Source organism: Vespa velutina, chromosome 6, assembly GCF_912470025.1.
Source record: "Vespa velutina chromosome 6, iVesVel2.1, whole genome shotgun sequence".
Lineage (NCBI taxonomy): Eukaryota > Metazoa > Arthropoda > Insecta > Hymenoptera > Vespidae > Vespa > Vespa velutina.
The window spans coordinates 7,966,282-7,986,882 of record NC_062193.1 but is presented as its reverse complement, the minus strand read 5'-3'; the positions used below and the strand labels follow the sequence as shown (position 1 = coordinate 7,986,882).

At 30.4% G+C, this 20,601-nt stretch overlaps 3 protein-coding genes and 1 long non-coding RNA gene across 10 annotated transcripts; 1 reads left to right on the top strand and 3 right to left on the bottom strand.

The window, feature by feature from the left end:
* Nucleotides 1–29: 29 nt before the first annotated feature.
* LOC124950131 (homeobox protein 2-like) lies at nt 30–3,728 on the bottom strand. Its single transcript, XM_047496427.1, has 3 exons — nt 2,871–3,728; nt 2,452–2,712; nt 30–2,363 (listed from the first exon to the last, which is right to left on the bottom strand). Exons 1-3 carry the CDS (start codon nt 3,440–3,442, stop codon nt 2,210–2,212), a joined length of 987 nt encoding a protein of 328 aa, XP_047352383.1. The 5' UTR covers nt 3,443–3,728; the 3' UTR covers nt 30–2,209.
* Nucleotides 3,729–3,883: 155 nt separating this feature from the next.
* LOC124950121 (ubinuclein-1) lies at nt 3,884–14,686 on the bottom strand. 3 transcript variants are annotated; one of them, XM_047496388.1, is made up of 12 exons: nt 14,347–14,686; nt 10,321–10,440; nt 10,113–10,214; nt 9,692–9,955; nt 9,443–9,614; nt 8,910–9,345; nt 8,581–8,742; nt 8,358–8,438; nt 8,167–8,202; nt 7,630–7,746; nt 7,335–7,514; nt 3,884–6,473 (listed from the first exon to the last, which is right to left on the bottom strand). In XM_047496388.1, exons 1-12 carry the CDS (start codon nt 14,539–14,541, stop codon nt 5,174–5,176), a joined length of 3,165 nt encoding a protein of 1,054 aa, XP_047352344.1. In that variant the 5' UTR covers nt 14,542–14,686; the 3' UTR covers nt 3,884–5,173. The 3 variants fall into 3 exon arrangements, with proteins under 3 accessions (XP_047352344.1, XP_047352346.1, XP_047352345.1); XM_047496390.1 differs by having other exon boundaries at nt 14,460–14,614; XM_047496389.1 differs by lacking the exon at nt 8,167–8,202.
* On the top strand, nt 14,020–20,578 carry LOC124950137. 2 transcript variants are annotated; one of them, XR_007101272.1, is made up of 4 exons: nt 14,037–16,095; nt 16,195–16,335; nt 17,684–17,908; nt 19,901–20,578. It is a non-coding gene; the product is annotated as an uncharacterized LOC124950137 (long non-coding RNA). The 2 variants fall into 2 exon arrangements; XR_007101271.1 differs by having other exon boundaries at nt 14,020–16,095; nt 16,195–17,908.
* Nucleotides 15,200–19,584, bottom strand: LOC124950120 (putative uncharacterized protein DDB_G0282133). Of its 4 annotated transcripts, none has more exons than XM_047496386.1 (9): nt 19,384–19,584; nt 19,078–19,220; nt 18,521–19,015; nt 17,227–18,298; nt 16,684–17,144; nt 16,211–16,590; nt 16,015–16,127; nt 15,845–15,952; nt 15,200–15,724 (listed from the first exon to the last, which is right to left on the bottom strand). In XM_047496386.1, the coding sequence occupies exons 2-9, from the start codon at nt 19,136–19,138 to the stop codon at nt 15,388–15,390; spliced, it is 3,027 nt and encodes a 1,008-aa protein (XP_047352342.1). In that variant the 5' UTR covers nt 19,139–19,220; nt 19,384–19,584; the 3' UTR covers nt 15,200–15,387. The 4 variants fall into 4 exon arrangements, with proteins under 4 accessions (XP_047352342.1, XP_047352341.1, XP_047352340.1 ...); XM_047496385.1 differs by having other exon boundaries at nt 16,684–16,853; nt 16,923–17,144; nt 17,227–19,015; nt 19,384–19,577; XM_047496384.1 differs by having other exon boundaries at nt 17,227–19,015; nt 19,384–19,582.
* Nucleotides 20,579–20,601: the final 23 nt, after the last annotated feature.

Here is a 20,601-nt window from a genome sequence, read left to right as displayed (position 1 = left end):
TGCATATGGAGACCCACGATTTAAGACATTCTATTATTATTATTATAAATTAATAAAAATATATAAGATTTATAATTTGAAATATTTATAATACAAATTTCGAACAAATGTTTTCTATAAATCTTGCATAATTTTATGCGAATCCATATATGGTAAAAATAATAATAAATATATCGTTGCAAATGACGAGCTACAAAGATTAGCTTTGTTTCATTTAAATGAAATGTTATATTTTATTTAATTATAAATGATAGCCATTTTTAAAACAAATTCAACGTGAATGTTTAAAGACAATTGTTTACATACACTTTCGAGTATGTACTAAACTTGAATGAGATGATTAGCGAGCGTCGATTTCTACTGAAGGCTAAATTCGAGTTAGATTTTTGTTTACACACGCTCGACCTCGTTAAATAACTCTCGATATACATACATATATAATACAACGTTATATATATATATACACATATCTATACTCAATTAACTAAAGTAAGATAGTATTAAAGCTGTGTTATAACAACGTATTATTAAATTTATAATTTTTCAAAATGTATATTTATAAAATATTATAAGACTATTAGATAGTAATTAACTATTTAATGTATTGTGCGTTAATAAACTCTCTTTCTCTCAAATAGAAAATAATGATTTAAATGATTGAATATTATTCTGTAGATGGGAAATGTTAATTCGTCTAATCGTAAGTTTTAAAGTGAAATGATAATATTTTTATATCGAAACGATTGTATTGGTTATGTCAAGGACATTCGGCAATCTCCCACACAACCTACAAATTAAAACTTATATTATAGGGTTTATAAATTATATTATAATCACTACTTACTATAAAGTTCATTGATTTTACAATGTATATATAATAGTTAAAGATAAATATAAATAATGTAGTATTGAATATAGTAAACACTTTAGAATTATTTCTAATAATACTAATATTATGTATTTATTTCGCAATATGATACTTAATTTTGATGTAATTATTTTAATTATACAAAAGAATATTTTATTTAAATAAATATGATTACTTACATGCTACTGTACTCGAATTCGTATGTGAAATGTAACAATTGAATGATCGAGAAGAAAAAATTTGAGAAATTACGATGTATTTGAAGATCAGGAGTGTAATGGCTGCTGGATACCGCGCAAATGAAATGAATATTATGTTAACTGTTATCTGATTGGTTGTTTATATTACGTTTTACATTACGTCATGATCACGTGATTTATTCAATACGTTTGTCATGAAACGTATAATAATATAAATAATGTATTATTTTATTAATTTCAATTTCTTTGATTTTACTTTAATATTATTTTTTTAATATTTGTCTTTTTTTTTTTAATTTTTTCATATATTTATTATACAATCAATGATACATTTATTGTAAAAGTAAATAATCTGACCAGTTGACCATTTGCGTCTTCCTCTATTCGTTATATGCATAAATACTTTTGATCGAAAAAAAAAATTTAGATATTTTAAATTAATGGAATTATGTAACATCAATTTTATATTATTGACATCCCATATTACGTATCAAAGCTAATCTTATACGTATTAAAGTTCAATGTATGTATAAAAAAAATTTAATGTATAATAAAACTAACCATAAATTCTCAATTTTTTGCATTCTTTTTTTTTTTTTTATCATCGTTTTTACCCATTTTTAGAATTTGTCCTTTAAATAAATTAGTACTTCATGGATGAAACTGCAAGTCCAATTAAAGTAGATCCGGAATTTAATTGGATTTTTCGAATCTGTTCAAATGCCCTCAATGTATATATAACGATGTATCAGATTATCATTTACGACAATGCATTAGATATGCAAATGGATCATATACGTAAGTTGTTTATTGAATATAGTTGAAGGAAATCATTGATTTATTTCAATTCGAATAATTAAAAAATAAATCATTTACTTTTTCATTTTTTCTTTCTCTTTTTTTCTTTTTTTTTTTTTTTTTTTTAGAAGCTTTTTCGTATCCCGTTTTACTAGCTTTATTGGACTTATTGATTTATATAGTAGTACAGTAAAGGATTATTTCTTGCAAAATTATTTTAATGACTTAAAAAACGGACACATGGTTTTCATAAACTTATTCTCTTTATTATATTTGCAATTTTAATTAATTTATTTATTTACCATTAAATCTACTTGCAATCGTAAAATTAGAATTCTATATTCTAATTGTAATGACGACCACCATCGTAAGGCAAGTATCTGTTCCCAAATCTATTATTATTGAAATTAATATTGTAATAACGATTACGATAGGCATTGTCGTAATACTCTTCATTCGGATAATAGATCCTTCGATTATGATAATTTGGAATATAACTGCAGTGAAAGAATGAAAATGAAAAAAAAATTTCAACAAGTTGAAATAATATTGAACGTGCATAAAAATCAAAAAAATAAGAATTACCGATGATCTCTTAAATATTCGAGAAGATATGGATCCACGGAATAGCGTCTAGGCTGTGTATCAACATGATAATTCTGATGAAAATGCGAAGACGCATATCCATCATTGTATCCGTATGGATAATATTGATAATCGTAATCTCGAAAATGATCACGGTTTCTATCGTAATATCTTCCTACGTCATCGTGCAGATATTTTCGTTCATCGTCGTATCGCTGATTATTTTGAAACTGATCATAACGTGCACGGGAATCAACGTATCTAAGAGAAAAAGTAAATCCCTCTTAATGATCGGTCTCATATGAAAATTTCAAGTAATTTAAAAGAAAAAGGAAAAGAAAGGAAAAAAAAGAAAAAAAAGAGAAAAGAAAAAAATAAAACAAAAAAAAGAAAAAAAAAAAAAAGAAACAACAGCATACCTCTGACCATTATCATAATTCCCATGTTCTGCTTTGTTTCTTTCCCTAAAAGAAGCATCATGTGTTCCATCCCTGAAAATATCCTCCAAATTGTTCTCATAGGTAGCAGCATTTTTGTCAAAAGCCCTATGCCCTTTCTCGTCGTCGCTATCCTCGTAAAAACTCGTTTTATTACCGGACTCATCTTTATGATAATTATTACTGAAGCCAATATTATGATAACCCTTTTTATAATAGCTAGTACCGTGTCTATGATAAGAATTGTCGGACTCGTTTGAAATTTCAGTATGACCTGAAGAATGTTGATCCTTGTTGAATCCTCCTCGTTCTTTATCCTGTTCATCGTAACGAGCCGCGTTCTCATTTCGTTCGTGATTCGTCGACAAGCCTTTATCGTATAGAGATCTATCCTGATTACCATATCGTTCTTTGTAAAAATTAACGCGCTCCAATTTATCTTTTTCTAAATTAGAACCGAATAATAATGAATCACTTATATCACCTGGCTCATAATAAAAACAAACGCAATACCGAACGATGATTAATAATAGAACGTTCCGTACGAATATCATTTTTTCGATAAAATTTCGTCGAATTCTGTAAGTTCTAATCTTTTAACTCGTTAAAGACTAACTTTCGTACGTTTCGTGAATCGACTTTTGTAGGAAAATCGACGACCTTGGCCAACCGACGAAACGAAATATATATCCTGCTAATAGATCAAGGAATGTTAGAAAAAGAAAAAGAAAAAAAAAAAATCAATGGATGAAATTGTCGGCATTCGTTAATCCTTCGTCATGATTCGTTACGAATCAATTAAGTCGATCCGGAGGATATACGGCGAATTAAAACTTGTCATCGACGATAAAACGTCTCGGTTTTTCGAATTTTTTGTTAAAATATCTTACCATTGATTCTTTTGTTATCTATCTAAAAATAGGCAGAAAGCATCTGTAAAGAAGTTAATTTATGCAAATCGTATGGATAAAAGAGAGGGCAGAGAGTCGTGTATATAGATGTTGTAAAAAATATTCAAAACTTATATTTGAAGTCGTCTTAGTAAAAATTCTCAATGCAGAATTGTACAAGACGCTTAAACGTACTGTAAGTATCATATTGTTAAAATGGGAGGGGAGGGGAGGATGTATCCACGTAAGATACATTTACTAATTATCATTTTTACGTGTTCCAAAAATACTCTAACTCGTTCGCTCTTTCATACTCATTCTCTCTCTTTCTTATCCTCCGCCTCTGTCCTAAATACTAAATTCACACATTGGTTCCTCGCATACATTGCTCACTATTAAATCTATCATTCGATCTAACTGCACACGAAGCTGCACCATTTATCTATCAGGGAAGCGTTTCCAAATTCTTGCATTAGACTTTTATTCACACAAGTCAATAACGTTCATCACGTTATTCACTCTGATGAATTTGAACTCTCATAATCTGTATTTTAAATGATTCAGAAGGCAACACGAATTTAGGCAGAGAGTATATATAAAAAATATATAAATCTAACCGATTCCTTTTCTTCAGCACACTGCATTGCGATGCGATGGTAATGATGACAGCTCGTGTGCAAAAAGGAACAACATTCGAAACTTTTCTTTTCGCTTTTGTGACTTAGGGTGGCCAGACGATTCATATTCTTATAGAAAGCATTAATAGTTTTTTAATTCTGATACCCTACCCCCCCTCCCGCAACACGGCAGTTATAAAAACAAAAATCTCACGTCTCATTTCACAACGACAATTAAATGACGTATAATATTATAAAATAGCACAGTTTTCAATACCGACTTTTACGGATTCAATTGAGAATCATATAATACTACATTGAAGTGACGAAATAAAATATTATTAAAAGGGAAAATGGTATTTCTTAGCCACCCCATTCACGGCGACGATTGGACGCTAACTTATTTACACATACTTAATAGATTATAATAAATTCATAATTTATACTTATTCTGTACAGGTATGTCTGACGTTATTCTTAACGAATCAATGTATTTACACAATTTTCCGGCTTTCCTCAAATGCTTAAAAATTTGTATATGACGCAATACAATGAGATATCAGCCGTAAAAATTCTCATTCTACTTTTTGACCGTCGACGATAAACGACGCTAGTAATAATGGAAGAAGTTTCGAAGAATCACATTTGATCATTTTCATTTTACTCGACAAATGCCCTTTCAAGAGTCCATTCTTCTTTGTGGTCTGATTACTATCACCCTATCCATTATAATCATTGTCTAAAATATCGCTCTACCAGCGTTAATTAATGTCTGTTTTTACCACTGTGCTTCTTCTTTCGGTCGCAATTTATCTTCCTTTTTAAGGTACAACCGTTGATACTCCTCTTGGTAAGTGACATACTGTACACTTGACTTGTTGGGTTTCTGAATGCCACACGCGTTAACTGGCGAATGGCTAGGCGAACAATTCATTTCTTGTAATTCTTGTAATTCTTTTAACGACCTCATTACCATTTGAACGTCCTTTTCCTGCTCCGTTGGTACCATATTTCCTATAGATTCATCTATAACATGTCCACTGTCTTTTCTTTTATCTGTAATCGCCCTCGTAGAAGCATCATCGTTGATTATTTGACTTAAGAAATTTGTGGCGGCAACTGTCTCCTCGATTTGCCTTTGTTCCTGTTCTTCCTTCGAAAGAGAAGTTTGTTGTGAAATTGAAACTATTTCCGAATGTATAGATCCTATTTGTTGTTCATTCATCATTTTCTGATCTTTCCTTCGTTTCTTCGTGTCCTGCGATTTGTGCTTACTTTCCATACATCTTTCACGTCTCTTATCTCTCTTCTCTGTTTTACTCGTCAGTTCAAGATCTTTATCATCTAATCTTTTGTCATTTTTTATCTCGGTATTATCTTGTAATATTCTATGCTTTAAAGATACGGGTTTAGAGTGTGGCGAAGTTTGACTTGTCGTTAATGAATAATTTGTATGTTGCGTAGTTGGATATGAAGTCTCTTGCCTGTGTACAGATCCGTGCCCACTTTGTGAAACTTCATTAGTATTAGACAATATATTGGAAGGTTCTGGATAGGCCGTAATAGAGACAACATCCTTTTTAACTTCGTTCGTCTTTCCAGGTATTTTATGATAGTCATTGACAGGCGTAATGGAGAGAGAACTATTTGCTAAATCCATGAGATTGAACTTTTCCATGTGACTTTTTACTGGTTTTTGTGCCATTAATTGTGCCGTAGGTACAACAGATATTTTTCCGACTGTAGAATTTGAAACGATATTTGACGTAGCTTCATACTGCTGCACCGTATTACCATTGTCTTTGTTCTTTTCTTTATGCTTAGAACTTTGTTGCTTCTTTTCAGGATTATTATCATTTGACTTTAATATCCCCACATTTGTAACGTTTATAGAATTTTCAGTAACGTTTAGAATCTTAGTGGCACTTGTAAGGGTTTTCTCCATTTCTTGATTTGGAGCATTATTATTACTGTTTGTCACATCAAGCCTCCCAGTAGAATTGCAAATTGTATTTGCAGAAGAAGAAAGATTATTTGCACTGACAACATCTTTCAACTTCTTCGTTTTCCTTTTAATTCTAAAATCAGAAATATAAAATAATGATGTTATATATATATATATATATATATATATATATATATATATACATATATATATATATATATATATATACACATACATATATATATATATATCTGCCGAGATTCTTAAATATATAGCAGTATTAATATACATACACCAATTATAATATACACAGACTATGCAAAAGTCGATGTTATAGTAGGTAAAACAGAAAGGAGATAGGTTTTATTCAATTGAGATAAAAATATTAGATAAATAAAGTGAGAAGTTTAATGATAAATAGTAAAACAATGCAAAATCACACAAAGAATACAAAAAGAAAAACAAACATTCCAAATTAATATGTACAAAAAAAAAAAAAAAGAAAGAAGAAAAGAGCAGAAAATGACAAATTAAGACCCATTATTATATCATTCTACAATTATTGATCTACAAATGCATTAGAAATATTAAACTTGTAATTGTCAAGCTTTCATTTTTATTAGATCTCCAATATTGATTTTTATCCGAGAAGTGGAAATTGTAATTCTAATCCAACATAATCACCTCCCTAAAACATACAATGACCAGAAAATAGAACTACCATCTAACTACCTGATGATAGATGTAGACTGGCGTTTCAGGCGTGGATCTGCTGACCGCGATTTGCAAAAAAAACGAGTTAAACTGATCTTGACGTAGAGTCAATAATCTTGATTATGAGACATGCAGAAATATTTCTTTCACCTCGGAGAAAGTAGAAAAGCTGAACAGAATCAACCCATGCTTAAAGCGAAGCGTGGAAAATAAAATCCCTTATAAGATTAAAGTAGGAATAAGGGAAATGATGTTGCATATATCATGTAATTATACTCACGTAGGTTCGACAGGATTTGAATACTTCAACAAAGTTTGTAGGCGTACGTAACCAGGTGGCCATAACGGTAACACTTTTGTATCCATAAATGTTGCTACAAATGACTCCATGCTTTCTTTTCTAGGTCTTAAAATTTTAAAGTATTGTCTTCTCGCATTCGCAATTTCATATACTAATTTCCTGTAAAGTATTAACATATATTTAATTACATGAAGAGTATACGCGCGCATGTATGTATATGGATGGATATATTACATATATCCAATATTCAATAATGAAAACAAAAATTGCATACTTCGTCTCATCTGTCCAAGGAAACCGTTTTTTCGGAATTTTAGATTTGTCTGCACTTTTACATGAACCTTCATCTTCATCAGAACTTTCAGCAGCAGCAGGCGAACCTTCAAATCCCCTGGAAAGCAATCATAAATTATAGTTAAGGAAAACGACTGAGATAAAGGATTTTGGTATTGCGATGATAAAGAATAATGAAACGTATTTGTTTAATGTTAAACGTGTAATTTGACATAAAAAATGATGCCAGTGAAAAACTAAATATTGATACTGATGATAAAAAGCCCCGAATTGTCTTCTGCTATCTCAAAAATAAGTAAACTTTGTATAGAAAATGTATAGGAAATGTACACATCTAATATCAGATTTGAAAGCTTTCATTGTAATTGAGATAGCAGATGTATATAAGCATGATAAGATTAAAGGGAAAAAGATGAAGGCAGAAGAAATGAGGGGAACGACAAAGAGAAAGAGAAAGAGAAAGAGAAATTGGACAGGCAAGAATAGAAAGGGTTTCCTCTTACGAGGGGCACCTTACCAACAGTACCGATATATCTCCCAGTATAATTGAGGACTGAGAAATAGAAAAGTACAATGAGTTCCAATTTAATATCCTATACAACCTAAAGAATTAACTCTACTTTATTTTCGAAATGTGTCTTCTGTACAGCTACAAGCTTAAACAATTTTGTACAAAAAATTATCAATTTAATCTGATAAGATACTTACTTTTCATCCGCAACCTTTTGACTTTCTTTGATATACGCATCCATAACCGATGGCATTATATTATCGATGATAGCTTTTAACCTGAAACATCACCAAACTTTGCCAGCAATTGAAGTTTACAAATTTATAGATGATATAATATCAAATATATATATATATATATATGTTTTTTTTTCTTTTTTTTTTTTCATTTTCTTCTATCATAATGAAACATATATTTTACCTTTGCATCGGTTCTTTAACTCTATATTCAGCGTCTTGTAAATAGAGTTTCTTAGCTCTATTGAGAAGAGTTATTTTACTACAAGGTAAAAACCGTGCGAGATGTCCGTACGTCTGAGGTCTCGCACTCGCAGAATTCAATGTCCTCAATTTTTTCTCTAAACTATATCAAATACCAGGGGAAAAAAAGAAAGAAAGAAAAAAAAATTAAAATATAATACTATAATCTTCCTTTTCTCGAAGCAACGTTATTTTTTTGTTTTTTTTTTTATTTTTTGTTTTGTTTTTTTTTTTTTATTTCATCAAATTCACGTTATAAAAGAAAGTTACCTAAATAAAGCAGCATTGACCGACGGGTTGAAAAACTTGCTTTTACCCTCTTTACTATTTTCTGCGTGTACCTTCAATTTGTTAACGATTTCCTTGATATCTTCGGGTAGACCATCCGGTAACGGTGCTTCTTCCTTATCAATATCATCACATTCCGATTCTGTACCAAGAGCGCCTCGAGATTTTCCAGAATCCGTAGTATCTCGACTCGACTCGTCTTCGACTCTAGCCGCATTAACGACACTTTCTATAGCATCGTCGATATTACTATCTTTACCAGAAAATTTCTTTAAATCTATTTTTTTTGCATCACAGTCATTACTATTGGTGGATGATTTCTTTTCAAATTTTTTAATATCAAATTTTTTCTCAGTCGTAGTTCTATTCTTTTGCAAATCTTTTTCGGGCTTTTTCTTTTCCTCTTGATCTTCCGACGCTTAAACATAAAGAAAAGTGCAACTTGAAATTTACATTCTAAAATATTTTATAAAACAATATAAATATGTATTTAATATATCTGTATTTAATAATACCTGTACCACCCTCAGCATCTGTCGTTTCTCCTTTTTCTTTCCGCCTTTCCGCATCCTGCTGACAATTTGAACGTTGATCTTGTGACTGATGATTTTGTGGCTTCTTTTTCTTCTTCTTAATTACATTTTCGTGGTTGGATTTTTTATCTCCATTTTCATCGACTTTCTGCTTCTTCATGGATTAAAATAATCGTAATAAAAAAAATTCAATGAATAAGAAATATACAGCACATCAAATATTTAAATTACTTTTCTCGGTTGATCTGACATGTCTTCCACTTCATCATCTTCCGACGAACTAAGATTTCTTTTATCTGCCCTCTTTGGACTATCCACGTCTTCCGTTTCTTCTTCGCTGCTATCGCTACTTTCATCTTCATCATTGTTACTTTTATTATTGTTGTTATTGTGAACTAAGGAATGCCTTTCAGCAGCTTTAAATTCAAGGGCTCCACAATTTATGTAGAAACCCCCATGAGCTGTGGTCATCTCTTCTGGCACAATCTCATCGTACTGGAAAACGATTAACGATGAATAAAACGAAAAAAAAAAAAAAAAAAAAAAAAAAAAAAAAAAAAGGAGAAAAAGAAAAAAAGGAAAATAAAAAATTAAAAGCTAAAAAAGCAAAGTACAAATGAAAAATAAATAATAGAAAATATATCACACTCACAGCATCCGTATTGTCAATAAAGGAATCGTTCTCATCGTATCCCGCGCCCAAATCCACGTAATCATCATATTTATGTCTTTTTTTCCCCAAAGTAGCCGTACCCTAAAACAATATAAAATATTAATATAATCCAATATTTTAATTATTAATTTTTTTTTTCTTTCTTTCATTAACATAATCTCTCTAGCGAACCTCTCCAAATACATACATATTTAGCCTCGAATTTCCTCGCCATATCCCTAAGTTTATCCTCGTCATCCTCGTCGAAGGGATCCAGCCCATTCGTCGCATTCTCATCTCCTCTTTTTTGTTCTTTTCTGCGCTTTTTCTGTGTCAACATAAATAAAAATTGATCGATATTTCAAGTTAAATATTTCTCATTAAAATTATCGCAGAACTGTGAGCAAGTAGGCCACGGCAGCATCTATATATATAAATATATATATATATATATATATATATATATGCGTATATATATATATATACATATGCGTATATACATATGTATATGTATATATATATACACATACATTTATATACATATTGTATATATAATATATCCGTAATACTTCAAGCATTAATCCAATATTAATCCCTAACATGAAATATAATAATTAAAACAATAATTCATATCGCAAATTATCGGCTAAAGCGATAAGATAAAAGGACGAGACTCGTGTTATATACATTAGAACAATACAGTCTTAAAAAATATTTCATACGATCAAGCAAGGAAGGAAGGTAGGAAGGAAGAAAAGAAAACGATAAGATGAAACTTTGAAACGATGCGAAAAACGTTCTGCGATACCAGGAGAACACGTTGCAGGTGAAACGCGAACTACGATACAGTGGTTCTCTGCTCTATGCGAAACGCGCCACCTTCTTTTTCGTTCTGGTCTCCTAATACGGGGACGCTACGTCGAGTGACCGTTTCAGCAGTTTAATATTATTATCAACAGGTATAAAAAAAAAAAAAAAAAAAAGAAAAAAAGAAAAAAAGAAAAAAAGAAAAAAAAAAGAAAAAGAACCAACGTGACGTTAATAAAATAAAAGAAAGGTTAGATTTGACAATAATATGATAAAAAATATATAGGGTGTAAAAATAAAAAGATAAACAGAACAAAAAAAAAAAAAAAAAAAAGAGAAAAAAAAAAAAAGAAAAAAGAAGAAACAATGCATACTATACTTTCCCTTTTTACATTTATTAATTCCATTGCACTTTATTGCCGGTATTAAATATGAGTATAATAAATGAGTGAATTCGGAAATAATATGATTTATGTTTTTTTCTCTCTCTCTCTCTTTCTCTCTCTCGGAAATCTTCCAAGAACTATGAGGAGTGCGCATGAAAAAAAAAAAAAAATAAAAGAGAAAAAGAAATGAATAAAAAGGAAAAGGAAGAAGGAAGAAAGAAAGAAAGAAAGAAAGAAAGAAAAGAAAGAAAGAAAGAAAGAAAGAAAGAAAGAAAGAAAGAAAGAAAGTACTCCACTTCCCCTTTTTACGAAATAATACAATACTATTGGTTGCTCAAGAAGAAACAGGGTAAATGGCCTATAGGAACATCAGGAATTTCAAAAATCCATGTTGCGTGGTGAAGAGCTTAGTAAAGAAGGCGCGAAAGCAAAGAGAGAGAAAGAGAGAGAGAGAGAGGAGAAGACAAGCAAGATCCGTAGGGCAGCTTGCGAAAGGATACTAACCACTATGCGGTGGTGAATCGATAACTATCAACGACAAAAGAAGACCACTCTCTCTCTCTCTCTCTCTCTCTCTCTCTCTCTCTCTCTCTCTCTCTCTCTCTCTCTCTCTCTCCCTCTCCTCTCGATTATAAGTATACGCTGTGAGACGTTCATACGCTATGGTGTATAGATGCAACGTTGAAAGAATGATCAAGCGACGTGGCGGGAAAGAGAGGTAAAAAGAGGGGAACGTAATTCATCCCCACCATCGTGATTAGCCTTGTATTCGAAAAAAAAAAAAGAAAAAAAAAAAGAAAAAAAAAAGAAAAAAAAAAGAAAAAGAAAAAACATACGAAAAATAAAAGAATCTATGAAACATCGGAATAGTAGACTTGTTAAGAATCACACGGGTCTTAGTTTTCTTATAGAATTATGACCGTAACATGCATGAATCATTAGATACCGTTATTTAAGCTTATTTGATTGTTTGTTGCAAATAAAATGAAAGAATGGAATATATATATATATATATATATATATATATATATATATATATATATATATAGAGAGAGAGAGAGAGAGAGAGAGAGAGAGAGAGAGAGAGAAAGAGAGAGAGAGAAACATGCATATTCGGCATATAATGGAGAACACACGAAACCTTTATTAGCTTCTCAAAAAAAAAAAAGAAAAATAAAAAAATAATAATAATGATAATAATAAATAAAAAAAAAGTCACAAAAAATACAGAGAGCATCGTTCGATCAAACATACACAGAGACATGCATGACAGAAGGAACTACCATCATGCATTGTCTTGTGCAACGACGACACGTATAGAGACAAAGAGAGAGAGAGAGAGAGAGAGAGAGAGTGAGAGAGAGAGGGAGGAAGAGAGAGAGGGAGGAAGAGAGAAAGAGAGAGAGAGAAAGGGAGAGAGAATGGAGAAACAAATTATCGTAAAACATATGTATTTATACGTCAATCTCGCGCACTCATTCTCGTATAAATTTATAACGGAAACGGCGAAACTCGTTCGTGGCAATATTTTGAAGAAGAGAAAATTTGTCATCTTTTCAAGACAAGAAATTGGTATATATATATATATATATATATATGTATGTATGTATGTATGTGTGCGCGCGAGCGAGCGAGCGTGCGTTAACGCGAGCGAGAGAGCATGTCTGCATATACGTACGCGTGTATGAAAAATTCGATCTGAAAAGGGTGAAGGGCGATAGAAAAAAAAAAAAAAAAAAGAAAAATGAAAGATTAGAGTGGGGGTTGCGAAAGGCGAAAACCTATGCACGAACGCATGACATATGTCTCGAGAGGTCAAGCCGTGTTCTATACGTGCGCTCTCGATACGTGTCGACGATCACGAGTTTCCAGCGCAGCGCAGTAGAAAAAGAAAAAGTGTATGATGTGTGTGTGTGTGTGTGTGTGTGTGTGAAAGAATATAACGATGTATGCTGTGTGTTCGTGTGTGTGTGTGTGTGAGAGAGAGAGAGAGAGAGAGAGAGAGAGAGAGAGAGAGAGAGAGAGAGAGAGAGGAAAGAAAGATACATGGGCAAAAGAGGAGGGAGAGAGACACGATTGTCTAGGAATATTATGCGATATAATTCGAAAAAGAAAGGCGATTTTCATAGCAGATAACGAAAGGCATGGCGTTTATTGAAAAACATTACACATATATGTAACATTAGAGATAAATATGTGGCGTATGGCCGATATTTTCTAATGTTCACGACGATAGAAAGTACCATAAAAAGGAATTGCAATGTCGGCTTGAAACGATGTATTCGCCTTCCCTTCTAAGTTAGTAACTAAAATGGATGATTTCGTAGTGATGTCGAGTTAAAGAAGAAATCGTATATTCTGATTTCTATTTGCATTAGAAATAATCTCGAACGTATGGTTGATGTTTAAAGTCTAAACCGTTAATATATATATATATATATATATATATATATATATTTTTTTTTTTTTTCCCTTCCATAAACAAACGTTAGAATAGATCCTGAGTAAAATCTAGAAAAATTCTTACGAAATATCGGAGGGAGAATCGATCAGTTCTCTCTCTTTTCTCGTTGTTGAGAGAGACAGGATACTGACCAAAGGAGGAAACGTCACGAGGAATCGAGAAAGAGAGAGAGAGAGAGAGAGAGAGAGAGACAGAGAGAGAGAGAGAGAGATAGAGAGAGAGAGAGAGAGAGAGAGAGAGAGAGAGAGAGAGAGAGAGAGAGAGAGAGAACGGTGTACCATAGAGATCTCACGAGGCAACAAGGACGCGTGACAGTCGTGTTTCGAGAGCGTTGCATGTCGATATGCATCTGGCATCGTCGTGCGTCGCCCTCGACGACGCGAAACCATTAATATTTTTGCACTTTCTTCTCAAAGCCGTAAAGAGAGACAGAGAAAGAGGGAGAGAAATGCGGCCGGTATAAAGTCGTGCCCTTATCGAGGCACACGGCCGAGAAAATTTCTCTCAATCTCTTTCTTTCCTCGTCAGACCTTTTACGAAAAAAAAAAAAATAAAGAGAAAAGGAAGATGGACTGACCTCGGCTGCTTTGAGAAGCTGCGCGTAGTTGAACTCGGGGCATGCCTTCTCGTTCGACTCTGGCAGAGTGAGCGTAAAACGGAAGGAGGGCGCAAGCTGTTTGCCCTTCTCACCCTTTTTCTCCTTCTTCGCGGCGTGGCCCAGGGACTCCGGAAACTCCAGGGTTTGCAGGGGTACCCGTTTAACCTCTGACATTCCTACATTTGCACCGAGCTCGATTGCGTATCACGGGAAACACTGCGTTGGCCGCGGCGACAACATGGTCCCTTTCTCTTCTTAAACACTACACCGACACCGCCACTCGCACGTCGCCATCTTCGGCACGACTGTTTTTAGAGTGCGCTGCTGACGCCGCTGCTCCTATTATCGCCGCCGTCGCCGCCACTATCGTATGCGCGCGCAAAACCATATTAAAACGGCATAGCGCAACCCGCACTCATTTTAAATATATCCTTATTCCATTACTTTTGTTTTCTTCATATTATTCTTTTTCTTAAGCTTCTCAACAAATAATACATCAATGATATATTAAAGTAAATAATTATAAATGATTAATTATAAATAATTTTATTAAACAAAGATTTGATAACGAAAATGTATTGCAAAGTTATACTTGCAAGTACTTGAAAAATATTTTAATGCGGATATGCATGAATCGTAAGTTTTTCTAAAACTTCGATTGGTTTAAACGGAACATTTGCTTTATATTATCATTGGCGATAAAATGATATATTTTCTTAAGTTTTTGGACAAATAAAATTTGCAATAAATGACATTAATATAAATTTGTCCATTATATATATATGTGTGTGTGTGTGTGTGTGTGTATAGGAAGATTGATCGAAACTTAAGGAAATTTTACGTATTCTTTATTACGATATTTTTTTATAAACTTACATACATTGATCGCGTTTGAATTCTTATGTAAAAATATGTGTCTTTATGTACTATGATCTAGTTCATTTTTGTATATATAACATATCTCACATTGATGTGCCTGCCAATAGTTAGATTAAATATGTGATTATAATATGCATAACATCACATAGAATTTTTTACATATGGAATATACATCCAATCAAATATATCTTTGTCATTATTATCATCAGTATTATTATCATCTTCTTTTGCCATTTTAATTGCTAAAAACTTTTTCCCTAAAAGTTTCATCAACTCTGCATGATTTAAGTTCGTTTCCTTTTTCACAGTATTATAATTGTCTTTTACATAAAGTGCAAATGCATTTGGTTCTCTTTTTGGTGCTTGTATTAGAGTTGTACCAGATTTCGTTGTTTTTCTGATGAATAATTCAAATTTTCCATTACAATAATCACATCGTTTGTTTTCAATGTCTAAAGACTTTGAATGTCTTCCAATACTAAAATTGATTGAAACGGAATGACAATTAATCAGATTAATTATCAATAATTAATTAATAATTAATAGAAAATGAAGTAAATAATAAATCATGCGAAAATATTATTAATATTTTTTATACCTGCATCCACATTGCATACATTTATACATGAATTTTGTATTTATGTTATAATCATGAAAACGACGAATGGGAGGAAGCTCAGGGAATATTTTCATGGCCCTGTTAGCCCTATATATAAAATATAATAAAATAAATAACATGTATAGAAAGCAATTTATTCGAAAACTTACCACGTTATCCACAAGTATCCATGACCATTTGAGGTGCCATTTATTATCCAACAAGCAGCATGGCAGATTTCATGAATTAAGGTATCTCTTAATCTATCGGGTGTATCTAAAACCTACATAAAATTCAAGCGAATTACTTATTAAAATTAATTAACAATTTTTGTACATGTGAAATTGCAGTACGTTTAACACATACTTTAGTTGATAGTTCTATTCTTGAAGTTCTGTAAAGACGTCCATGTGAATTTATATATGATCTATTATGACAGTACCCTGCTACTTCTCTCATATGAATATTCCATTCTATTACCATATCTTCAGGTAACATTTTATAAAAAATATTTTCATTATATAATTTATACAAATCTTTGCAAAGTTCTTCTTTATTCTTTTTATATGATTGCCTATATTTTTTTGCATCTGGATGAGCAATAGTCAGAGGTACTGAATCAGATAAAGAGGCTAAGAAACTATATGTTTCCTTTTTATCGCTTTCTATGTATGGAAAATGATTTTTATTTGTTGTTGTCCTTGTTGAATTTTGTTTTATTCCATGTATATATGAAAATTTATTTTCTGTTTAATTAAAAATTAAAGGACTTCAAAAGCATTGAAAAATTTGTTAAACACTTTTACAATATCATGTTTATAAGTATATGATTTTATTACCTCTTTTATGTATACGTTTTTCAGTAATATCATCATCTGGATCAAACTCACTTGTATCAGAACTGCTTTTTTCATTGTTAAATGATGATATTTTCTTATCTAATACTTTCTGTACTGCACAATCAGTATTACATTTGTCTTTTGTATCAGAATCATATATTTCGATAGGTCTATAAAAAAAAAATTTGGGAATTATATTTTGTATTGTTGCATAAAAAATAAATAAAAATATATCATACCTTTGAACAGAAGACGATATAGTATTAAGTTTGTCAGATACAATATTTGATGCTTGTAGATTTGTTAGAGCAGTATAATATGAACATTCGCTTTCATTCTCAGAGGAAGAAGTATTATACTTAGATTGCTTTTGATTTATTAATCTTACTTTCTTATTTGTACTAGATGTATTCTGTTTATCTGTCGCCTTTATTGAATAATGTTTATTTCTTGTAGCTTTTCTATAAACAATAAAGATAATACTTCTTCTTCTGAATACTTCTTCATATAATCGGTTATTTTTTATTTTAGCAAAAAACTTACCTATCCTTTTGTACAGTTCTATCTTTTCTCATAACAATTGATTGTTTTTCTGTTGGAGTTGAAAGCAAATCATCTGCTTTATCTCTCCATACTTGACCATATAACTTATCCAATATATCTGTACATTGGATAACATTCATATTATTCAATTCCTTTTTATCTTCATTTTTATATTGATCATTTTCCTTTTTATCTTCATTTTTATATTGATCATTTTCCTTTTTATCTTCATTTTTATATTGATCATTTTCCTGGAAAACGTATGAAAATACAGGAGGATCGGGTTTTTCTAAAAATTGATGCGATACAATAGGAGTACTTTTTGTATTTAATGGAGTAAAATAATTATCAATTCTTTTAAACTCTATTTTTCCTCTATTATTCGGAGTTTCATAATTCATCTCCAATCTTTCTAAACTACTGTTTCCAGAACTTATACTATTTTTATTGCTTGCAGGTACATTATTGAATGAAGAATTGTCACTATCCAATCGTGGTAAACCCGTCATAAGCCAATTTGAAATTTCTTTTTTTTTTCTTTTAGATAGGGTTTTTACTGTATTATCTTTAGGAGAATCAACAGATTGATCATGTATTTTAGATGAAGTTACTGTGTTTATTTCAGTACGTTGATTTTTGATAATATCAGAATTTGAAAGGGTTTCATCTATTATTGTAGCAGGTAATCTATTAGATTTTTTTATTAAACTATCATCACTTAATAAAGCTGGATGTATTTCATCATCTAAAGTTTCATCAATTACAGCATCATTGGTTTTTTTTGTTTTTGGAGATTCATAGATAGCTTTCGTTGACTGTATATTTTTTAATATTTTATTTAGATCACCTTTTGTCATTTGTACACAAGTTTCTGATTTCTTAGAATTATTAGTATTACTATTACTACTATTACTATTAGTCAATTTATTTAATAAGTTCAACTTCGAAAAAGAAGTACATATATTTTCTTTTTTCTCCGATATATTTTGTATCTGTTTGTTCGATTTTTCATCATTACCTTCTTTATTTATTGGTGTTGAACTAACATGTTCATTTTTAGATGCATTAGTATTTTTATTGTCTTCAGAACTTGATGTACTGTTTTTCTTAGAATTGTTACTACTATTACTATTATTATTAGTCAATTTATTTAATAAGTTCAACTTCGAAAGAGAAGTATATATATTTTCTTTTTTCTCCGATATATTTTGTATCTGTTTGTTCGATTTTTCATCATTACCTTCTTTATTTATTGGTGTTGAACTAACATGTTCATTTTTAGATGCATTAGTATTTTTATTGTGTTCAGAACTTGGTGTACTGTTTTTCTTAAAACTATCATCTGAAGTGTAAAATGAATTCTTATCTCGTGAAATAGTTATCTTAATACAATTAGAAAATTTATTAAAATCTTTATTTCTCACTGATACATTTCTCCATTTTTCAGTGAAATTTTCATCTTCATCTGAATCATTAGATATTTCTAAAGCATAATTTTTTGATCTTATTATACTTTTATAAGTGCCTTTTGATACTACAGGGGAAATAATTGTCTTTTTATCAAAATAATCTAAACTATGATCAAAGCTTGAATCGCTAATGACAATAGCATCATTTTCGTTTGTACTTCTCTCATTATTATCAGGAAAAATATCTTGAGTATCTTCTATTACAGAATTATCAGTGAGTTTTAATGAAAAGTCTTGAGAACCAATAATTGTTACTTTTAAAATATCTTTCGTAGTTTTATCCATTCTATTAGATACTTTTGGTAAAATCTGATATATAACTGGAATAATAAAATAATTATCACTATGACTTACAATACATAATCAATTTCATTTTACATACCTTTTTTATAGTTCTGTTTATCAACAGAAGGTGAAAAAGAGTCATCACTAAAATCATTCATATTTTTTTTAATTATTTTATCTACTACACGTGTTTTTATCTCGAAATTATGATTACGTCAATATATTTCTTAAAATGTGTACCTACAAACAATTTCTATGTATTAAAAATTTTTATTTAATCTCGAAAAAGATCAAAATTTATACTGGTTCTTAAACAAAGAAGCATATTCATTGAAATAAAAGTATGATTTAAAAAAGGAAAAAAAAAAAGCATTATTATTTTTATTCTTTAAATTTAATTTACTTGTTATGGTCCACTTTGTATAATAAAAACAAAATTTCTTGGTAAGAATATATCAAAGAAAAATGAAATATTCTTTCATATTAAAAGCACGTGCAAAATCATATACACAACTTCAAACTTGTTCGTTATAAGTCATATATGCAAGCCTGCCAACATTCAAAAGAATCCAAGAAAATTATTGCTCGTCGTATTTAACGGTGATTTTCTTTATTAATTCAATAATACATTTTATCGATTTTTCTTTGTAAATCCTCACCAGTATTTATATAAAAAATTTTTCATGAAAATGAATAAAAGCAAAATCAGTATTATATTATTATTTTTCAAGTATTAGTACTACAGGAAAAATATCGTATTTATCCTGTAGGGTAGTATGTTAGTTTGATTTAATTTGTAAGAGGGCGTAACTATGAAACATTATCGATTATATTTTTTTTCTAATTTAAATAATTCTCGTTAAATAATTGTGCAATAAATAGTTTTAATTTAATTGTTTTAATATTTCGATTTTTCTCAGATATTCGCTGTGGCATAATCATCTTTTGCTTTATAAATAATCAATTCTTTCCAAATAACAAAGAAATAAACAATGGACTCAATAATCAAATTTCTTTTGGAAATAATAAAATTTCGTTGATACTATTTCGTATTCTCTGCAATGTGCTGTAATTGATAATATCAAGATATTCGTTACACGTCAACGACAGGTATGATTCTGAAAAATTAATATTGTTAGTATGTTATGTGCAATGAATGAATATGGAATATTCGTCAAATATGCACTACTATGATTATGAAAAAAATGGAAAAGAAAACTTCGTTTGCGAGTTTTGCATGAGTCATACTTTTTTTTTTTTCTGAATATTGAAAGAGATAGAAAGAGAGAGAGAAAGAGAGAGAGAGAGAGAGAGGGAATTTTTCTAATTTGCCTTGTTATGGCAGAGTAAATTGATTTTTTCATATGTACATTTTGTAAGCATATGTAGATTTTGAAAATAAATATGTAATCTTCCTTACATAAATATGCATATATCTTTTGAGTTATCTGCCGGAAGTACAATCAAATTATTTTTTATAATTTCGCTCAATTTTTGCATGAAGTCCAACGATATTTTGGCGTTAGTTTAAATTGAACGCATTTCATTAAAAAAAAAAAAAAAAAAAAAAAAAAAAAAAAAAAAAAAAAAAAAATTGGCGCATTAAAAATATAATAACCAA

Bases quoted from the DNA above. Each gene is read 5' to 3' on its own strand.
- LOC124950131 (XM_047496427.1), bottom strand. From the start codon at position 3,442: ATGATATTCGTACGGAACGTTCTATTATTAATCATCGTTCGGTATTGC. The intron at 2,713-2,870 runs GTATGCTGTTGT...TTTTTCTCTTAG, and splicing joins AATTATGATAATGGTCAGAG to ATACGTTGATTCCCGTGCAC. The intron at 2,364-2,451 runs GTAATTCTTATT...CTTTCACTGCAG, and splicing joins GAATATTTAAGAGATCATCG to TTATATTCCAAATTATCATA.
- LOC124950121 (XM_047496388.1), bottom strand. From the start codon at position 14,541: ATGTCAGAGGTTAAACGGGTACCCCTGCAAACCCTGGAGTTTCCGGAG. The intron at 9,615-9,691 runs GTAATTTAAATA...TAATCCATGAAG, and splicing joins TGTCAGATCAACCGAGAAAA to AAGCAGAAAGTCGATGAAAA. The intron at 8,203-8,357 runs GTAAGTATCTTA...TCTATTTCTCAG, and splicing joins CAAAAGGTTGCGGATGAAAA to TCCTCAATTATACTGGGAGA.
- LOC124950120 (XM_047496384.1), bottom strand. From the start codon at position 19,138: ATGAATGATTTTAGTGATGACTCTTTTTCACCTTCTGTTGATAAACAG. The intron at 19,016-19,077 runs GTATGTAAAATG...TTATTATTCCAG, and splicing joins TAAACAGAACTATAAAAAAG to TTATATATCAGATTTTACCA. The intron at 15,953-16,014 runs GTAAGTTTTCGA...TTTTATATATAG, and splicing joins GGATACTTGTGGATAACGTG to GGCTAACAGGGCCATGAAAA.